This window comes from Heteronotia binoei, chromosome 3, assembly GCF_032191835.1.
Source record: "Heteronotia binoei isolate CCM8104 ecotype False Entrance Well chromosome 3, APGP_CSIRO_Hbin_v1, whole genome shotgun sequence".
NCBI classification, from domain to species: domain Eukaryota; kingdom Metazoa; phylum Chordata; class Lepidosauria; order Squamata; family Gekkonidae; genus Heteronotia; species Heteronotia binoei.
In genome coordinates, this window is record NC_083225.1 from 99,117,425 (window position 1) to 99,138,537 (window position 21,113).

Genomic DNA, 21,113 nt, shown 5'->3' on the forward strand with positions numbered 1-21,113 from the left:
CTCACATTTGTGATTCTCCCACGTGGGTGGCGAAGACATCTATGGAAGGATAACCCCATTGGTGAAAAAGCAGAGACAGGTAAGACAAGTTCATCTCCCATTCCTGTGGCGATGCGGCCCCTCAGAGAGTCCGCCTGGATGTTGAGCTCTCCTGGCAGTTGTGAGGCTATTAAGGAGGTCTGCATCTGCAAGCAATACTCCCAGATCAGCATTGCCAGTGCGCAAAGTTTCCTGGAAACTGTTCCCCCCTGACGATTCACATAGCTCGTAGCTGTCGTATTGTCCGTGAAGATTGCCACAGTCTGACCCACTACAAGCGGTCGGAAGGAGCAAATGGCCAACTAGATAGCCAAGAGTTCTAGAAAGTTGATGTGGTGGGTGGCAAGAGCAGGGGCCATGGACCTCCAACACAAAAGTCATCCAGGTGCGCCCCCCCAACCCCACAGAAAGGCATCTGTCATTAGAGAAACCGAAGAAAGCGGCTGGTGGAAGGGTGCTCCTTGGCAAAGATTGGCCTGTGTCCTCCACCAGGTCAGAGAGCGGAGAACCATAGGTGGGATCCGTACCAACTTGTTTGGCAGCATCATGAAGGAGCTGCAGAACCTCAGGAACCAAAGTTGCAGTGCCCACATCCGTAGCTTTGCAGTTAGAAGGATACTCGTTGTGGCTGCCATTAGGCCCAGCATTCGATGAATCTGAACTATTGTCTTGTGACCCGTCTCCTGCAACTGATTGACCAGGGAGATGATATCCAACGCCCTGGTGTCTGGTAGAAACGCCATATGGAGTGAGATGTCCAACACCGCTCTGATGAACTGAATGCGTTTGATAGGAAGTAGATGGGACTTCTTTAAGTTCACCTGGAGGCTGAGCTCAGTCAGCAAAGCTAGGACAGTGTTCAGATGCTGGAGGAGGCACTGTCTGGAGCTGGCTATATAAGGAAACAGCACAAGTCCTTGCAAGCAGAGGTAGGCCACCACAGCTACCATAGTCTGTAAAAACTCTGGGGGCTGTTGAGAGTCCAAATGGAAGGGCCTCGTATTTCCAATACAAAATGGGCCTTGCCAATAGCGAAGCGAAGGAATTGCCTGTGGCTTGGAAGGATAGAGACATGGAAGTAGGCATCTTTCAAATCCAAGGTGGCCATCCAGTCTCCCTTGTTGATTAGGGACAGGATGCTCTGCAGAGTCAGCATCTGAAATTTTTGGTGGACAGGTCCCTTAAGTCCATAATGGGCTGCAGCCCCCCATCCTTCTTTGGGACGGTAAAATACCAGGAGTAGAAACCTTGTCCCTGGAGGTGGTCCAGGACTGGTTCTATTGCTTGCTTGTCTCTGAGGTTTTGCACTTCCTCCATGAGAGCTTTCGAAGGATGGGTGATGACCAACTTAGAATATGAAGGGATCCGAGCAAATTCTATCACATACCCCTCCTCTATGATGGATAAGACCCATTTGTTGGAGGTAATCCTTCACCATGCTGGGAGGAAGCTGAAGAGGCAGGTAGGGCCGGGGGCGGGGGGGAGTTGTGGCCAAGGACAAAAGTCAAAGGCCCTGCTTATGAGAGCGATTGCCCTTGGGCTTGGATTGAGATGCAGAAGGCGTGTATTTTCCCTTGGAACCGGTAGGGTAAGACCCCCTGTTTTCTTGCAGTGAGGGGCACTGTTTCCAAGACCTATCTGGAGACTTAGCCTGGTAGGGCTTCTTGGGCCACTATTTAGGCCAGGTACAAGGTTTGTTAGAGCGGGATGGAGGTGGAACACTCAGACTTCTAGAAGTCTTACTGCTTTTGTCCATCTCTTGCAGGGCTGTATCCATGGTGGAACTGAAAAGCCCATCTCCTTCAAAAGGGAGGTCTTCCACCCAAGACCTAGTGCCCAGATGGAGCGCCGTAGCCTGAAGCCAGGAGTGACACCTTAAAGTAATGGCAGAGGTAAGAGCTTTTGCAGACATGTTGACCATATGTTTAGAAGCTGAAAGTTGCTGTCTGGCAAGAAGTAGTCCTTCCTTCTGCAACTTCTTCGCTAAACTGAGCTTATCTTTGGGAATCAAAGGCAGGAGGGGAGAGAACTGCTGCCAAAGAGAGTACTGATACCTGGCCATGCAAGCTGCGTTGTTTGAAATTTTGACCCCTAAGGCACCAGCCGAGTAAAATCGTCTGCCAAACTTTCGATCCTCTTGCCTTCTTTATCTGGCGGAGAGGAGTGTCTTCTTTGCCTTAGACGAAGAGGAAACCACAACTGAATTAGGACGCAGGTGATTAAACAGGAATTCCACACCTTGCTCCTGGACACGATACATGTGGTCTAATCACCTAGACAAAATAGGAGTGGAGGCAGGCTTAGACCAGGGCTCCTTGACAGCCTGCAAAACAACGTTGGTGATTGGAAGGGCCACAGCTGCAGACGTGTTCTTCTGCATGATGTCAAACACCGTGTCATCAATGACTGGCTGAGGTTGTACTACTGGCAGTGACAGGGCATGAGCCATCCCTTTTATGAGCTCTCCATATGATTTCAGGTCCTCGGAGGGGGAAATTGGCAGATCCTCTGCAATTCTAGGATCCAGGGAAGAGTCTGTGTGATGTTGATCTGACTGACCTTCGCTCTCCAAGTCGGATGCAGAATGCGAAGAATGATCACTATCCTCGGATTGCTCCGGTAAGCGTGGAGCATCAGGAACAGGGTCAGGGGATTTTTGCTTTGTTTGCTTAGTGGTCGACTTCGGTACCGACTTCGGCTTTGATGCCTCTGGCCGATTTGGTGGCGATCGGTAGGACCATCCTAGAATGATGTGATGCTTCTGGCCGTTGATCCCAGTCCATCTGGCACAGTGGGAACCACGGGTATGGTCCGTGGTATGGGAAGCCTCCGAATGGGTAGGGCCATTGATGAGAATCCCAGTTAGGCGATGGCATTAGTCGGCGAAATTTGTCCGACGGTGGTACATCCCTATCTGGTGGAGTTTGATTGGCGATTGGCGACTCCTTTGGCGGCAGAGCCTCACACCCCGATGTTGAGCTGGAGGCGCCGCTCTTTTGTGAGGCTGGACGGGAAGGAAGCAACTTTTGGGCGAGATCGAGCTCCGAATTGGAACCGGAGAGAGATATTGAACGAGCATCAGTTGGGCCCGAGGGGCTATGCAGTTGAACCGGGGAAGCTAGCAATTCTTAGGTGGCAAGTCTGGGATGACCATCGGGTCCGATTTTCTCTTCGACGGAGGAGAGGGGTATGGCTCTCCTGGTGTCGATGCTTTTCCTTCCGGGATTTCTTGTGCTCCTGATGGTCATCCTTCTCCCCTTTGGCTCACTTGGCAGGGGTAGAAGGTTCAGAGTGAGATATCGAGCCTGCACGGTTAGAGGGGCGGTCGGTATGACTCATGAGAGATGTTGAAGCTGCCATTTGCGGGGAGAAGGCCGATTTCACAAGGGCCGCCGAGAGCCTGGCCGCTCTGTTCTTTTTAGTCTACTTAGATAATTTGGAGCAATAGATGCAGGCGTCAACGTGATGTCTCTCCCTGAGGAACAGTAGGCAAAGCGAGTGTCCGTCGGGGGGGGGGGATTTTGCTCCCACAGTTGAGGCAGCGCTTAAAGAGCCCCAAACGTCTGTCCATAAGTTCCAAGAGCGAACAGCGAAAAGGAACAAAAGGGGGGGGGAACCCTGAGAGGTAACGGGAGCTAATGTCTAAACACTAACACTTTTTTTCCCTTAGGAAAAAGATTGAAAAACCGAAAACAAAAGGCAAGTACCAACCGGAGAAGTCCGACATGCGACTGATTGACAATGCAGTCAAAAAGGAACTGGCAGGATCTCTGTGCCCGCTCCGTGAGCATGCATGTTGGGCCTATTGCGCATGCCCACGGGGCGAGGCACAAAAAAATCCTGGACTTTGGAAGTACCGATTGGGGACCAGCGCTGGTGCTTCATCCTAGAGGTGTGAAGCACAGAGACCACGAAGATTTTAAGCTTCAATTGAATTCCCAGGGAAAAAATATTATCTAGAATATACTATAAACTTTATTATGTAAAATATGTTATTTATTTATTTATTTATTTTATGATTTATATCCCGCCCTTCCCAACAAGTGGTTCAGGGCGGCTCACAACACAAAGTTTCACATAAATAGAATTTAAGCATAAAAACAGTTAAAATAATTAATACATTTAAAATTTTAAGACATTTAAACCATTTAAAACATTAGGGACAGCAGACATCTAGTATAAGTACACTTGGTTTCTTGTACCAGCTAGTCATAAGCCAGCCGGAAGAGGGTTGTCTTACAGGCCCTGTGGAACTGGGCAAGGTCCTGCAGGGCCCTCACCTCTTCCGGCAGCTGGTTCCACCAGGAGGGGGCCATAACAGAAAAGGCCCGGTCCCTGGTAGATTTTAAGTGGGCTTCTTTTGGCCCGGGGATAACTAGGAGAGTTTGAGTTCCCGATCTCAGTACTCTCCGGGGAACATGTGGGGAGAGACGGTCCTTCAGGTAGGCAGGTCCTAGGCCATATAGGGCTTTAAAGGTAATAACCAGCACCTTGTACCGGACTTGGTAAGCTATTGGCAGCCAGTGCAGATCCCGGAGCCCTGGCCGGATGTGCTCCCTTCTTGGGAGTCCTAACAGCAGCCGGGCCACAGCATTCTGCACTAGCTGCAGCTTTCGGGTTTGGCACAAAGGCAGCCCCATGTAGAGAGCATTGCAATAGTCCAACCTCGAGGTGACCGTGGCATGGATCACTGTTGCTAGATCGTCGCGCTCCAGGAAGGGGGCCAACTGCCTTGCCCGCCTAAGATGAAAAAATGCGGACTTGGCAGTGGCTGCTATCTGAGCCTCCATCGTTAAGGAGGACTCCAATAGTACCCCCAGGCTTTTGACCCTGTCCGCCGCTATCAGCGGCACACCTTCAAAAGCTGGTAGGGGGATTCCCTCCCCGGACCCCGACGACCCAAGCGAAGGACCTCTGTCTTATATTATATAAAATATATTATGTAGGGAAAATATACTTAACAATACACTTAAGAGCTTTCTTTCAACTTTGTTGGTGTTAAAGGTTCCACAGGCTCAAGGTATGAGCTTTTGTGTCCACGCACCCTTTCTCAAATACAATGACATGGAATTTACCAGTCCATATGTATAAGGCAGAGGTTGAACAACAAATTAGCATACAACACAACAGAGATGTTTTAAACAGATGCAAACAGGAATAACAAGCTAAATTTATAAGGTCACTATAGTTTGGATTCAGTTCCAGGGGGTTGGGGAGAACAGTGGAGTAAATAAATGTGTCAGAATTGGAGACAGATATGTAAATGTATCATTCTTAATTGTGGAGTGCTAAGAGTAACTGACTGAGACCTTGTTGTTATGCTTCATCTGCCTCCTCTCAAGCATGGAGGTTACTAATAGCATCTTTTTCTTAGAGGTGGGGTGATTTGTAATGCAGTGTTATGTCCCCTCTGTTACCAGACCAGAGAAATGAATTCCAATATGCCATTCTAATATCCATTGCATTACTTTACAATCACTGTCCTAATCTACTATTCCAAATAAGAAATACATTAAAATACGCTATCTCAGATTCTGACAAATGCATTTGCTCCGATGTTGCCTCTCAGAATTAAACCCAAACAATGGCAACTTTATAAACCTAGTTTGTTATTCCTTTTTGCATCTGTTAAAACGTCTTCATTATGTTGTATGCTAATTTGCTGTTCAGCCTCTGCCTCATATGTATGGACTGGCAAATTCCATTTCATTGTATCTAAGGAAGTGTGTATACACACAAAGCTCATACCTTGAATTAAACTTCATTGGTCTTAAAGATGCCACTGGACTCAAATTTTGTGCTACTGCTTCAGACAACATGGCTACCCACCTGGATCTATAATCAATTTATGGAATTCTCTTTTCCGGATAAGCTTGCTCTCAGAGCTACATCTTTTTTGTCACAAGATTAAATGAAGTTTGTTTTGTCTGCCTGAATGTTTAAGACTGATCAACAATTGTAACTCATTACCTCAGATTAATTAATCTGATAAACTATTACCTCTTCACCTTTGATCTGTGATGGCTTTTTGACAACTTCTTTTACAAGCTGCAATATAGTGTCAGTCTTCAGAGTATTGAGTGCACAAACTAGATCAACTAGTATAAGCTGAGGTGTCCTAGGTACAGATGGGATCTGCAACAAAATATTAGGAATCATTAAAAGAACTCCTTACATCCAGAGCTATAATGTGCAATTTCAGGAATAATCACTTAATGTCATCTATGCCACAGGGACACTATAGGAAAACCAGAAAAATCTGTTTCTGGTCTGGGAAGAATCTAGCAAAATAATTATAGAACATTTGAGGAAATACATCTCTGCCCCAAATCCTCAAAAGAGTAAACTGGTAAGAGTCAATGTTAGCATTCAGAGACATGGCTCAAGGAACTATGAGTACTTTAAAAGAGGTCACCAAAATACAATGGCTCCTTATCCTGCAACAACATTACTTGAAAATTAGAACTACAAGTTTAATTACCATATCATTCAGCTAAAGCAGTAGTTGAAGATGTCCTTCCATATGAACATGGAATGGTAATTTCCAGTTTAATAAACATGTACTTCAGTACTTCAAGAAGACAATTATATAAAGATTTAGATAATATACATTTGTATTTGAATGTAATTATTTAGTCACAAAACAGATTATCGTAACAGGGATAGGCATCCACACTTCTATTGGCCAGGCTCTCTTGACACTTCTTACAAGAGTCTACAGTGGTATTAGAATAAAGAGGGGAAGGGCTTCTTTGCCCTTTTGTTCCCCCTCCCCTTGCTGGCCTCTCCTAAAGAACCTGTGGAAAGAAATCAAGGTCCTCTACAAAAGACATCCTGGGCCCTTCTGGAGGCAGCATGTCAAGCCATACTTGCCCGCTGGCTACTTCTAACCTCTCGCTCATTTCCCTTCATGAGAGATATTCTGGCTATTTCTGCAGCCTGTTTCTCTCTGAACTGCTTAGGGATTCTGCCTAACAACTGTGGAGGCAGAGTCCCTTAAAGAGGAGCAGTTCTATGAACTCTTCCCCACATTGTAGTAGCTCCTGAGGAAGTCCAGAGAGTCCTCTGTTCATGGAAATAAATAACAAGAAAATTGGAACTAATGTTGTAAAATGTCAGAATATGATATGAATGTTTCATTTCCATGCAAATTAATATATTAGCATTAACAAGATTCCCTAGACATTACCAGCACCAGAGCTTGGTTCAATAATGAATAACCTTCTGCTTTTTCCTTTCTCTTTTGTTTATTTAAAACATTTTTATGGCACCTTTCTACCCAATCAGGGTCCCTCTGTGCACTGTTCAAGTAAAAGCAATATACAAAAACCAATCCTGAATTCATTTGTGAGGACATGTCTCATAAAAAAAATGCAACTTTCCTGCAAGTGTGCTTAGGGAGGTCCAATTATTTGGCATAGGCCTCTCTGGAGCCTTTGCTACTTCTGAGAAACTCTGAGTTTACTTCAAGACTTACTAAAGTCAAACATTTTTGCTTGCTTATGTACAACTTACAAACCCAAAATGAACAGCTGTGCCTTTAAAACTGCAAACTCATTCATTACAGAGATAATGCACATATTCATTACACAGATAATGCTTTTTGAGCACCCAGAATTAGGAATCTCGCTGAAACTTCCACAGGTGAAAATTCCAACTATTTTGCAATTTACTAAGCAGCATGTCCAGAGTTTTTTTGGGTAGAAAAAGCCCAGCAGGAACTTATTTGAATATTAGGCCACACCACCTGATGGCACCATTGTTTCACACAGGGTTTTTTGGTAGAAAAAGTCCAGCAGAAACTCATTAGCATATTAGGCCTCACACCTTGATGCCAAGCCAGCTGTAACTGCATTCCTGTGCGTTCTTGCTAAAAAAAAAAAAAGCCCTGAGCACATCCTCTAAAAACTATCACAGTCCTCCCTTGCCAGTTTGGTGTAGTGGTTAAGAGCAATGGACTCTAATCTGGAGAACTGGTTTTGATTTCCCACTCCTCCACATGCAGTTGCTAGGTCAATCATAGTTCTCTCAGAGCTGTTCTCTCCAGAACAGTTCTTAAAGAGCTCTCTCAGCCTCACCTACCTCACAGGGTGTCTGCTGTGTGGAGAAGAAGGGAAGGAGATTGTAAACCGCTCTGATACTCCAAGTGAAAGGTGGGGTATAAATTCAAGCTCTTCTTTTTCTTCTTGCTCAGCTCCCATTCAAATAGAGTAAGCAATGGATCTACCTTAATAGTTGATTACAACATCATCGTACAGCACTGTATTAAAGCTTTCTTTTACCTTTGTTTTGCTTTTATGCTTATGAGATTTTTTGCTGCTCCACACGGCTGCTACAGCAGCAATCAGCTGCACACCAAGCTGTCCAGTCAAGGGGTTTATAAACTCCAGGATTTTACTCTTTAAAGTCTATTAAAAACAATGCATGTTTAACATTTCTTGCAGAATGAATTCAGATTAGTTTTGTCCACTATACACTGTAACAAAATGTAATACAGTAGAATAGGCATCCAAACCTTTTAAAGAATATGGAATTCTCACACAAAGTGGTAGGAGCAACTACAAAATGGCTGCTGCGGGAAGCAGAGCTACAGACCCAGAGAAAGCCCAAGGAGGATAATTTTAAAAACACACTGGGAAAGAGGAGTGAGAGAAAATAAAACCAACACTATGGTGGCTACTCATGCTGACACAGCATTATTTTACTCTGCACAGCCAATCAGATCTTCAATGGCCAATCATAAGCCCGGCTGGGCAAGAGTCCCGCATTGCCACACCCACTTTCTAAAACTCTTAGTGGGCACCATGAAAAGTGTTGGCAAACACCAGTGCACCCATGGGCACCACACTGGGGACTGAAATAATGAAATATTCTTTCAGTTAACTTTTTCATTCTCACATTCATAAATCCTTGCTTCTTTCTTTCTGTAACTCTAATCCAGATGGGCACACAAGACTATCTACATCCACAGTGGGAATTTTAATGCTTGTTTTCAAGCATCAGTTTCCTCACACTACAATGAAGACCACTTCTAACACCAGGTGATAGAGGTGTTCTAGCTGAGGTTTAAAAGGGACTGTGAACTGCACACCATGGATACTAAGTATACTTATGCATAATGTAAATTAATGAATTCAGGGCATACATACTAGATCTAGAAGCTAGGAAATTTCTGAATAAACCCATTTAGAATTAAAAATCACAAAACAAATTGGAGTTTGTGTTGTACCATTTCCAATAATCTATAGAAAAAATAGTGAAAATACCTTATCTTCATCAGCTACAAATCTGAATTCTTTATTCACATTATACTACTAACATGTACAGAAAATAATACTTAGCAAAATAAATGATTTTTGCCAGACAGCCTCTTCAAAAATGAATATATTTAAGTTTAGAAACTGATGAGACTAGTCTTCTAATTACACCCTCCCCCAAAGAGTACTAAGCAACACTCAAGTTTAATTTAAGGTTTCATACTTTTGTTGACTTAAAGTACACTGAAGCAGAGCCTTTTATTCCAAGAAAGTCAGCTGGTCTTTTCTGAGTCTCTTCCTTTCTTATGACACCCCAAAGGAGGGACATAGTGTTGATGATACAGGGCAGCTCTTCCAAAATGGCATTCCTGGCATTCCTTAGGTTTGTAGGGTCTGCAGTAAGTGGTGACTAGGAAGACAAAACAATTCTTGTTACAGATTGCAGAACATGGACAACAACTGCCATATTCAGACTCAAAGATCATACCAAATAGTTATCATGACAGCTCAAAAAACTCTGCTAGCAAATGGCTACCATACCATTTCTCAAAATATACAAATGCATGAACTACTTTAGCACCTATTAACAAACCCTATTATTATTATTAAAACTTCCTTCATTTTCTCACTGAGATTCAAGGTAGATTACAACATACAAAAAAATTAAATCAACCAACAAAGACCTGTAAATAAATCATGTAGTAGGACTTGGATTACAGAACCAGAAAACAGTACATTTGAAAAACTGTTTAAAACAACAAAAACTATCTAAGGCATGACATACCATAATGACGACAGGGGGTTACAAAGGAACTGACCACTGCAGTTTTATCACATGCACACCATCCCTTCAAGTAGTGCAAAATGGTAAAATAAAAATGGTAGAACACTGTCTCTCAATATATCTACAGCCAAGGAACAAACTAATGTAATTTCCAAAGACAGATTCTGCTACGCAGTCTTTTCCTATCATGAGAATCATATGACAACCCAGTAAAAGTCTATACACATAGTGTTACTTTCTGGCTGAATATACTTTGCAGCAGATTTATTTTAAAAATTGCAGTTACCTTTTTGGTTTGGTTTGGATAATCCAATAGACAAAAGTGCCCAATAGTAGTTAAACCTTCCAAAAGAGTGAGAGGATAATCTGGTGTAATGTTTTCTCTCTTAGAATTTATGCTTTAGTAAAGAAAATTAAAATTCAGTTAATTATTTAAATCCTGTAAACAATTTCATATCTCAGGTGTTTCACATCTTAAATCTGTTTGTGCAAGCTATTTTTAAATGCTCTTGTCCCCTTCTCTGTTTGCATCAAGTTACCTTCTGCCAATCCCTGTTTTAAATGACAGTGGCAAGCCCCTTGGGTGGCATGAGGGTGTCAGGAGCTCAGTCTGCTATTTACTTGCCAAGGGAAGTACCGCTTACTACAGTTAAAATAAAAACAGTAACTGAATGACCAGAGCGCTTTCATTCTTTGAAAGTTATCTATGTTGTACATTCTGATTTTGCATGCTTCTGTCAACAAACCTAATATCTATCAGATACATCATTACCTGTCATACTGGTTTCTTGCAAATAGCAGTCATATTAGAATATTCTAAGCAATAAAGTTAGCTTTTGGAAAAAACATGTAAATTAAAAAAAATGTAAATAATGATACATTGAACAGCAAAACAAGTCCTCATGAAAGCCTTCTCCATACCTTACAGACACCTTTGCTGACAGCTTCAGGGTTTCATGTTCATACTGTTTGACAAGTTCATCCAGGTTCTTACATATCTGTACAATAAATGGTGCCACTGTCCATCCCAAAGATTTCCCAAAGTATGGCAGGGAATGTGCAACTAAGCCAACCCAAGCAGGATGCATCCCATAACCATAATCTGGTTGCAAACCGCGAACTACAGCAGACACAAATAATCCTTGAGATGTTATAGGGTGTGGGTGTACATACTGCATAGCACCAATTGCTTCCTGAAAGTTAAGCGCCCTTTGCCATTCCTTAGACAAGGCTGGCTGGTTCTCTACTTCCTCCTGAGTCTGTCCAAGATGATGCTCCAGAACTATTAATACTTGCAGAAGTTTCAGTAGTTCAATCTGTAAAGGATGTTCACTCCAGATCTGATCATGTCCAAAATTGACGAGGCTCTCCTCAATGAGGACATCTTCATTTAAGATATTTGTTTCATCAGCTGTCATACACTCATATCGCTTCTGACTTATGTACATGGAAGCTGACAGAGAAAGGAGGACAAACTCTTGAACTTTGCATCTGCTAAGTAGGATGCGTATAAATTCCATGTTCTTGCCCTCTGCTGATCTGGCCACTGAAACCAGCTGTGTCATAATTCTGATCAAGACTTCAACACTTTTGACTTGGACATCCCTATTGCCAAGCACATCTTTGTGGGTCACCTTCAAGTAACAAGGATAATAGGAGCGCAAAAAACTCAGGCAGAGGTAAGTCAGCAGTTCTATTAATAATGAATGGGGACACATAGTTGCTGACTGGGTTTGAAGCTTCCCATAGAAACTCTGTCCCACAAGTGCTTCCTGGTGGCGGGCTAAAAGATTGTAGATGAGATTCAGATGGGCTGTGGAGCTAGTATCCATGCTAGTGGTGGCTACAGCTTCAATAAACTCTCTAGGGTTTGTTTTTAGCACTGCTTCAAGAACAGAAAAAGCATATAAAACTCTCTTGGAATCATATGGCTGCAAATACAAGAGAATATGCTTGAACAGAGCCACAATTGTCTCCTGCTTTTCTGTCTGCTGTTTTAACAATCTAGATGTGCTAAGTGCTTGAAGTTCCAAATCCATCTCGTCATCACTTGAGAGAGACTCCGATGCTTGAGTTCTCTCAGAATCTGCTCGCACAAAGTTTAGCACAGTACTGGATTTGGAACTGTCTGGAGGATCAATGTTAGAGGGGCCAACAGTTTTCATGCCTTCTTTGCCCTCAGTGGAGGCACTGCAGTTCTCCTCATTGCTTATATCTTGCTGATCCAGAGAGGGAGAAAAAGAAGATGTATTATCACTGTCAGTAGGCCCTGTGCTGGTATCAGCAGACTCTGTATGTTCACTATCCTCCTCTTCACGCATTTCTTGTGAAGATTCTGCACGCTGAGAAGGATCATTTACAGACAATTCATATTTTTGTGTAAATTTGTCTGGGTCTTTTTCAACTTCAGCCCAAATAGCTTCCCTGTCTACAGCTGTAAACTGCTGCAACATAAAATTTTCTTCAGAACTGCTTTCATATAGCTCAGGGGCTCCCAATGACTCATGGAAATAGGGCTTTTTCTTGCTGAACCAGAGATGTATGTCTTCTGAAAAAGCATAATAATTTTTAAAGTTAATCATACATTAATTTTATTTATCTAAATGTATTTAACATATTTTAATCCTGTCTCTTTCCACACAGGACCCAAGACATCTAACGTGGTTAAGATAATATCACAGACCATACAAATTAAAAACCAATGAATTAAGAGAGCCAGTTTGGTGTCGTGGTTAAGTGCGTGGACTCATCTGGGAGAACCGGGTTTGATTTCCCACTCCTCCACTTGCACCTGCTGGAATGGCCTTGGGTTAGCCATAGCTATCGCAAAGGTTGTCCTTGAAAGGGCAGCTGCTGTGAAAGCTCTCTCAGCCCTACCCGTCTCACAGGGTGTCTGTTGTGGGGGGAGAAGATATAGGAGATTGAAGGCCGCTCTGAGTCTCTGATATAGAGAGAAGGGCGGGGTATAAATCTGCAATTCTTCTTCTTCTTTTTAAGGAGAGGATGCATGGAGAGACCATTATTTTTCCTGCTTAACGCCATTTTTGAGTCACCTATCTTCTTTCTTTTCAACTGAATCATCTGCTTTTTCAGCAGATGGCTGCTCTAAATAAACTATTTTGCCGCTGCTCTACTAGTACTACGCTACAGAATTGGTACACTGAATCACCATCCTGATTAAAGTATTGAAACTACCAGGCATTAAACCTGAACAGCTAATGGCTTCAAATTTTAATCCCTGTTCTGAAATCAAAGTAGGAACAACTCTATTGAAGCAATACAGTCTTACCTGCAGTTTTTTTCTGTTTGATACAATGAATGGAGGTACGCTGTGTCTTGGGATGAAGCAGCAGTAGTAACACTGGTTCAAGGATCCGTGCAACATCATTAAGCGAGAGTGCTCTTACCAACCAACCCTGTGCTGCAGCACCAATTACACCATCTGAACAGTTAAGACTGTCCAATACAACAAACAGGGACCTGTAGATACCACAGTAATATTAATACAAAGCATCAAAGCTGGGATTATATCATTACGATGAGTGGAAGGCTGGGATGACAAATTTAGACAACTTAACTATTAGAACATTCTACTTCTTGAATATGTCACTAGAATACTGAGAATACAGAATGGTGCTTCCAAGATTATGAAATAGCACATGCATATTGTGGGTATGTCTACTTCTGTGTACCTTTGGTAAGGATGGGCACAAACCAGGAAAAAGCCATTCATAACTCATGAACTGTTACAAACTTTTAGGTGCCAAGTGAACCGGTTTGGTTCATGATGCAGTAGAATGCACCTCCCTGCATGCTAGAGACACAAACACTGCAGGAGATCTCTGCCTGACTCTCCTCTACCTGCCCTCTAAATTTGGTGAGGATTGGATTTACAGGATCTGAGTTAGCTCACCAAAAGAATGTGGCCCCAGGAAAGTGCTTTCTGGGGAAATGACAGGCACAGGTTCAGCAGTGTGTAGAACAGACATCAAGCTAGAGACATCACATTCACAGGGAACATCCCCCGATGCTCTTCTACTTGCCCTCCAAGTTATGGGCAGACTGGACTTAGGGGATCAGAGTCCTGCCCCCCCCCCGAAGAAGATGCCCCCAGGAAAGTGCTTTTGGGGAAAATGTCAGGTGCAGTTTCAAAAGTGTATAGAGTGGACCACTTGTAAGCTACACACCCCCAAAACACAGAGAACTTAACCCTGCCACCTGCTCCTTTACGGTATCTCCATGTTGGGTGCAGATTACATTTCTGTGGTCCCAGTTAAAGACCCTCCCCAAGGTCTCCCTAGTGTTCTCTCTGGAAAAGACAGTTACAGGAGATTATGAAATGGCTCAGGAATAATACTTTCACAGCTCTATCTCAAGGCACAAGTCCAGAGCACACCCATCAACCAGGGTATATTCTTCTATGCAGCAAAGGAATGGAAATTCATGTTGAGCTGGCAGGGCCACCTCTAAATCTCCAAAGGTGGGTTCTGAAGGACCAAAAGGCAGACATCTCCAGCGTTTCAACAGGGCCCCCCCCCAAAGTAACCCCATGGCAGGTTGGCAGAGGCCCCTGGCAAGCACTACAATGAAGTGAGGCATGCCCACAATGCTCCCAGGCCCCCTAAGGCATAAACACATAGATCATGGCAATAAAGGCTATTGCATTCTATTGTACATAGATCCTCTGGTCACAGCCCAACCCTAGGTGAAATTTCTGGTTATTCACCATTAGCAGAACATATTGTACTGATAAGAGATCTCTCTCTCGGCTTGACTTCGCAAACGAAGATTTAAGAAGGGTGCAGTAGTCCACGTCTGCTGCAGGCTCGCTGGTGGCTGACAAGACCAATGCGGGACAGGCAGATCCAGCCACAGTGGCTGCAGGGAAAAGTCTGATTTGGGGTTGGTGCTGTAGCACTGAGATTCTTCCTCAATCTCCTTTTGTCCTCAAGACCAGCTATGCGTGCGTTCTCAAAGGAAGAGACAGCCTGGTGGATGGTGTGCCTCCATGTTTTGCGATCTGAGGCTAGGTCAGACCACTGGTGATGGTTGATGCGACAGGTGCCAAGGGATTTCTTCAAGGAGTCCTTGTACCTCTTCTTTGGTGCCCCTCTATTTCGATGGCCGGTGGAAAGTTCGCCATACAGAGCAATCTTGGGAAGGCGGTGGTTTTCCATCCTAAAAATATGCCCTGCCCAGTGCAGCTGCGTCTTCAACAGCAGTGTTTCGATGCTTGTAACCTCCGCCCTCTTGAGGACTTCAATGTTGGTCACAAAGTCACTCCAGTGGATGTTGAGGATGGTGCGAAGGCAGCGCTGATGAAAGCGCTCAAGGAGTCGCAGGTGATGACGGTATAAAACCCACGATTCGGAGCCGTAGATGAGGGTTGTCAACACAACCGCTTTGTAAACATTGATCTTTGTGCCTTTTTTCAGATGCTTGTTGCTCCATACTCTTTTGTGCAGTCGGCCAAATGCACGGTTTGCCTTTGCCAGCCTGTTGTCGATCTCCTTGTCAATCTTGGCATCTGAGGAGATGATGCATCCCAGGTAGCTGAACTGCTGGACTGTCTTCAGTACTGATTCACCCACAGTGATGCAGGGAGGGTGATAATCTTCCTGGGGTGCAGGCTGGTGGAGAACTTCTGTCTTCTTCAGACTAACTTCTAGGCCGAATAGCTTGGCAGCCTCTGCAAAGCAGGACGTCATATGCTGCAGAGCTGATACCGAGTGGGAGACGAGTGCAGCATCATCAGCAAACAGTAGCTCTCGGATGAGTTTTTCCATTGTCTTGGAGTGAGCCTTTAGTCGCCTCAGGTTGAACAGGCTGCCATCAGTGCGATAGCGGATGTAGACACCATCGTCATCATCTAGATCTACTGCGGCTCTTTGAAGCATCATGCTAAAGAAGATCGTAAAGAGAGTTGGCGCGAGAACGCAGCCTTGCTTTACACCTGTGCCTATTGGGAAGGGCTCCGAGAGGTCGTTGCAGTGTCTGACTTGGCCTCGCTGGTCTTCATGTAGCTGGATGATCATGCTGAGGAATCTCGGGGGACATCCTAAACGTTCCAAGATTTGCCACAGGCCTTTCCTGCTAACGGTATCGAAAGCTTTGGTAAGGTCGACAAAAGTCACATATAGACCCTTGTTCTGTTTCCTGCATTTCTCTTGGAGCTGCCTGAGAACAAATACCATGTCAGTGGTGCTCCTGTTAGCTCTGAAGCCGCATTGACTCTCTGGGAGGAGTTCTTCTGCAATGGTGGGCACCAGTCTGTTCAGAAGTATTCTGGCAAGGATTTTGCCTGCGATGGAGAGCAGGGTTATCCCCCGGTAGTTGGAGCAGTCTGACTTTTCTCCTTTGTTCTTGTATAGAGTGATGATGATTGCATCGCGAAAGTCCTGTGGTAGTTTGCCTTGTTCCCAGCAGGTGACAAGTACTTTGTGAAGTGTGCTATGTAGTACTGTGCCCCCATGCATCCAGATCTCTGGTGGGATTCCATCAACTCCCGCTGCCTTGCCACTTTTCAGTTGCTTGATGGCTTTAACAGTCTCTTCTAGGGTGGGGATCTCATCCAACTCTGTTTTCACTGGTTGAAGTGGGGTGAGGTGGATTGCTGAATCTTGAACTACGCGGTTGGCACTGAAAAGAGCCTGAAAATACTCCGACCACCGGTTCAGTATGGATGCCTTGTCTGTGAGGAGCACTTGGCCGTCTGCACTACGCAAGGGACTCTGAGCCTGATATGATGGGCCATATACTGCCTTCAGGGCTTCATAGAACCCTCTTAAATCACCAGTGTCTGCACACAGCTGGGTTCTCTCTGCAAGCTTGGTCCACCACTTGTTCTGAATGTCTCGAAGCTTGCGCTGGAGGTTGCTACATGCAGCGCGAAAGATTGCTTTTTTCCCGGGACAAGAGGGCTGAGCAAGATGTGCTTGGTAGGCAGATCTCTTTTTCGCTAGTAATTCTTGGATCTCTTGATTGTTCTCGTCAAACCAGTCCTTGTTTTTCCTTGTGGAGAACCCGAGGACTTCTTCAGAGGTCAACAGGATGGTAGTTTTTAGGTGTTCTCAGAGTGCTTCTGGAGAAGGGTCTGTGGGGCAACTGGGGTCCTCAATTTTTGACTGGAGTTTTGCCTGGAAGGCAGCTTTAACTTCAGCTGACTGAAGGCTGCCAACCTGAAGCTTCCTCCGAGGGATACCTCCTCTCCTGGGTGTGGGTTTAAAGTGAAGACGGAGATTGCAGCGTACAAGACGATGATCCGTATGACATTCCGCACTGGGCATTACTCGGGTGTGTAAGACATCTCGAAGGTCTCTCTGGCGCACCAGAATGTAGTCGATAAGGTGTGAGCTGGTGCTCCGTGCAGAATTCTAGCAGGAGGCGCCCGTTATCATTGCAGTTGCCAATGCCGTGTTTGCCAAGTACTCCTTTCCAGGCTTCCGAGTCTTTACCTACTCTGGCATTGAAGTCGCCAAGGATGATCACCTTGTCCTCTGTAGGGGTCTTCCGTACGAGGTTGCGTAGATCAGCATAGAACTTGTTCTTTTCTGCAGGATCTGCTTGAAGAGTTGGGGCATACACACTGAAGAGTGTTGCATGCTGCTTGTTTTGAAGTGGGAGGCGCATGGACATGATGCGATCTGAGTGACCTGTTGGCAGGTTTTTGAGTTTGGAGGCAATGGAGTTCCTGACCATGAAGCCAACACCAGAAAGGCGGCTCTCAGCCTTTGACTTACCCGACCAGTAGAGGGCAGATAAGAGATCACCTATTTGTAAATTGTACAAATGCAATGCAAAGGCGTAATCAAACAGGGGCTTGTTTGTATGGGCAGATATCTGCTGAGGTGGATGTTGTTCCATGAGGTAGCTGTTGTGTTATGAGGACGATGTTGTATGAAATAGGTGTTGAGTGAGGGAGATTTTTTTTTTGGGAGGGTAAAAATAAAGTTGGGTTTTCTCAGTTGGGGAATTTCAGTGAGAAAGGGTTGGGTGGTCACCCTCCTACCCAAGTGCCAAAGGTGCAAACTGCATGCCAGTTCACCTAGAGAGGAGGAGGAAAGAGGGGGACATGCAGAGGGACAACAGGTGGCTTGGATCTTACTTTGTGAGGTCTAGAGAGGGGTAGCCTAGTGGGGGGAGGTTGACTTTGAGGAAGGCCAGCTCATCTACCCTGACTGAATCCAGGTGAGAGTGGTGGTGGGGGGGTGAGAATGTCTCCCAAGTGGAAGAACACCCACTCACTCTGAACACTAGTGTAAGGGCAGGAGAGGAGACTCATGGCCATGCAAGAGAGAGCAGGTTAGATGATAGTCTTGCATGATCAATATTCCAAGGGATGGGTGTCAGTGGGTTCAGGGAACTTGGTGACATACTCCCTCAACATCACCTCTGCCAAATCCTTTGCCATTGAATGCATGGTATCCTGGCCACTACTGACCTCTCAGTCCACCACTGACAACCAGTGCCTCCCACCTTCTCCAATCCTGGGACCCCCATTTCCAGCCCACAGTTTGGAAATATTTCTGCACCCTCTCCAGTGACCCTGTGTGGCAGAGTGCCAGGTGTGCCACACACATGTCTAAAGGGGTGCAGCCTCCCAACACTTGTCCTCCTCAGGCACCTGCAAAAGGTGCACCCAAGTATGTTGCTACTAGAGAAAAGTATGGCAGTCAGTGGGAGGAAGAAGAGGTCCACTCCCTTTCAGCATAGAGAAGTGGAGGGGGAGCAGGAGATCCCTCCAAGAAAGACTCCCTGCACTTGGGATGCCATGGGTGGGACATCAAGGCAGGTCACCCTCTCCTGGGGACACTAACAGTGCCATCCAAAAAGGCTATGCGGAAGGCCCAGGAAGCAGTCACTTGCCTTATTGGCGAGATGACTGTTGTGCATGGCCAATCCTCCTCCCTTGTGGAGGATGTAGTCTTTCATTGGCTGCTGCAACATTTGGCTCCCTGGTCCTTCACCTCACAGAGGACCATGGACCAATGAGTCTTGCTCACCAAACACCGTTCTGCAGTGCCGATGTTCAAGGCTCAGCTCTCCAGAGCACAAAGTAGAACTGTGCACCTCATGGCAGATCTTTGGGATAACCGGCAGCATAACTACTGCTATGTCACCACTCACTGGTGGCAACCAGAGGACCTCTGTCCAGACTGTCAGAGCATGGCCCAGGACCCAGCAGGGGATAGCCCTGCCACCAGGCTACAAAGTGGTTCTGATCCATGAGCATGTGATGGATGCAGACCACATGGTGCAAAACATCGCCATTATGATACAGAGTAGCCTGAGTCCATCTAATACCCAAACCCCACCAGGGGAGAAGCGTTCACAATCAAAAGGGGTGGGTAGGGCTGCCAGGTCTGACTCAAGAAATATCTGGGGACTTTGGTGGTGGAGCCTGGAGACTTTGGGGATGGAGCCAGGACCAAGGGTGTGACAAACATGATTGAACTCTGAAGAGAGTTCTGGCCATCACATTCAAAGGAACCACATGCCTTTTAAATGCCTTCCTTTCATTTGGGACACCTTCTTTGGAGGCTCACAGAATTTGACCTCCTGGTCCAATCTTTTGAAACTTGGGAGGTGTTTTGAGGAAAGGCATTGGATGCTATTCTGAAAATTTGGTGCCCCTTTGTAAAAAAACAGCACCCCCCCCAGATACCCACAGATCAATTCTCCATTATACCCTATGGGAACTGATCTCCACAAAGTATGATGGAGTGTTCAGCAGACATTTCTTTCCCTCCCCTTGCTTTCTGATAATTCTGAAGTGGGGGGAGGGCCTCCAAACCAGGGAATCCTATGCCCCCAATTGGGGACTAAGCAACCAAAATGAAACACAGATAAGGGTGGCAGAGATACAAAGCAACACTTCCGTGTATAAATTAGTCTCAATTGTGCTTCTGAAAGCTAACACAAATAAAGCAACTCTAACACAAAAATATAACTGGCCTTATCAAAATATATTTATAGGAAATGAAACATCAGCAGGAGAAGATCCAAATGCCTAATGATGTGTATCAGAGGTGGCCAACAGTAGCTCTCCAGATGTTTTTTGCCTACAAGTCCCATCAGCCCCAGCCAGCATGGCCAATGGCTGGGGCTGATGGGAGTTGTAGATAAAAAAACATCTGGAGAGCTACCGTTTGGCCATCCCTGATGTATATATATATTTTTTAAAGTCCACAGAGGCAATTTCCTTTTTCTTAAGTCAATTTCATAGAAGGTGCAGGTTCAGTCTCCCGTGAAGCAAAAAAAATAAAATACCACCTTAAAAACGCCAAGGGGAATGGGCGAACATTGGCTGGTCAGGGCCGTAGCCAGGATTTTAAGTCAGGGGCACACTTTCCCATCTACCACTTCTCAGAAGCTTTCTGGGATAGGGGCAAAAGCTGGAGGCTCAGAAAGTGGCCAGGTTGAGGCAGCCAACCCTAAAACATAGGCGTCAAGAAGGGACTGCATCTCGTGTGCAAGCAGCGGGGTTTCCTTCTACCTCCCTCTCCCCCTCTTTGCAGCCAGCAGCTCCATTCCACGTGGCTTCCTCCACTTCCTGCTCCTCCACCTCCCTCCTCTATGCCTGCTGCTTTTGCTGCTGCAGGGCACTGCGCCCTGCTCAGGTCTCCTGGCTCCACCTGCTGCTGATGATACTTTGCCATCTCAGCCATGGCAAAAAGAAAAAAAAAGAGTTCGTAACCTATCTGGAACAGTGAAAAACTGAAAACTGAAGCTATGGATCTTAGTGAGAAGTGCCTTGTCATGATTGGAGTTCAGAGAAAGCCTGGAAGGCGGAAACGGGTTCTGAATTTCCGGATACCTCGTTTAGCTCTTATGCCATAAAATAGAAATTTTCTAAACATCTAAGAATCTACATTGACCAGCTGCAGGCCTGTAGCCACAGGGGGGCCTGTGGGGGCACTGCTCCCTGACTTCCAGGCAGGGACCCCTGACTCCTGGGGACTCTCCAGGGCACAGCTTACTTTTGTTTATCAACCACAAACTAAACATTGATTTTTAGTTTAGGTATATTTTTG

At 45.2% G+C, this 21,113-nt stretch overlaps 1 protein-coding gene across 2 annotated transcripts in view; it reads right to left on the reverse strand.

Annotated features, from left to right (window-relative positions):
- Positions 1-21,113, reverse strand: part of DOP1B (DOP1 leucine zipper like protein B) — a 126,403-nt gene that overhangs the window by 33,363 nt on the left and 71,927 nt on the right. For both annotated transcript variants that reach the window (XM_060234275.1, XM_060234276.1), the window contains exons 18-23: positions 13,370-13,560; positions 11,002-12,628; positions 10,367-10,478; positions 9,520-9,705; positions 8,322-8,447; positions 6,040-6,174 (exon numbers count right to left, since the gene is read on the reverse strand). In XM_060234275.1, the coding sequence (XP_060090258.1) occupies positions 6,040-6,174; positions 8,322-8,447; positions 9,520-9,705; positions 10,367-10,478; positions 11,002-12,628; positions 13,370-13,560 (2,377 nt within the window). The remainder of the gene's footprint in view (positions 1-6,039; positions 6,175-8,321; positions 8,448-9,519; positions 9,706-10,366; positions 10,479-11,001; positions 12,629-13,369; positions 13,561-21,113) is intronic.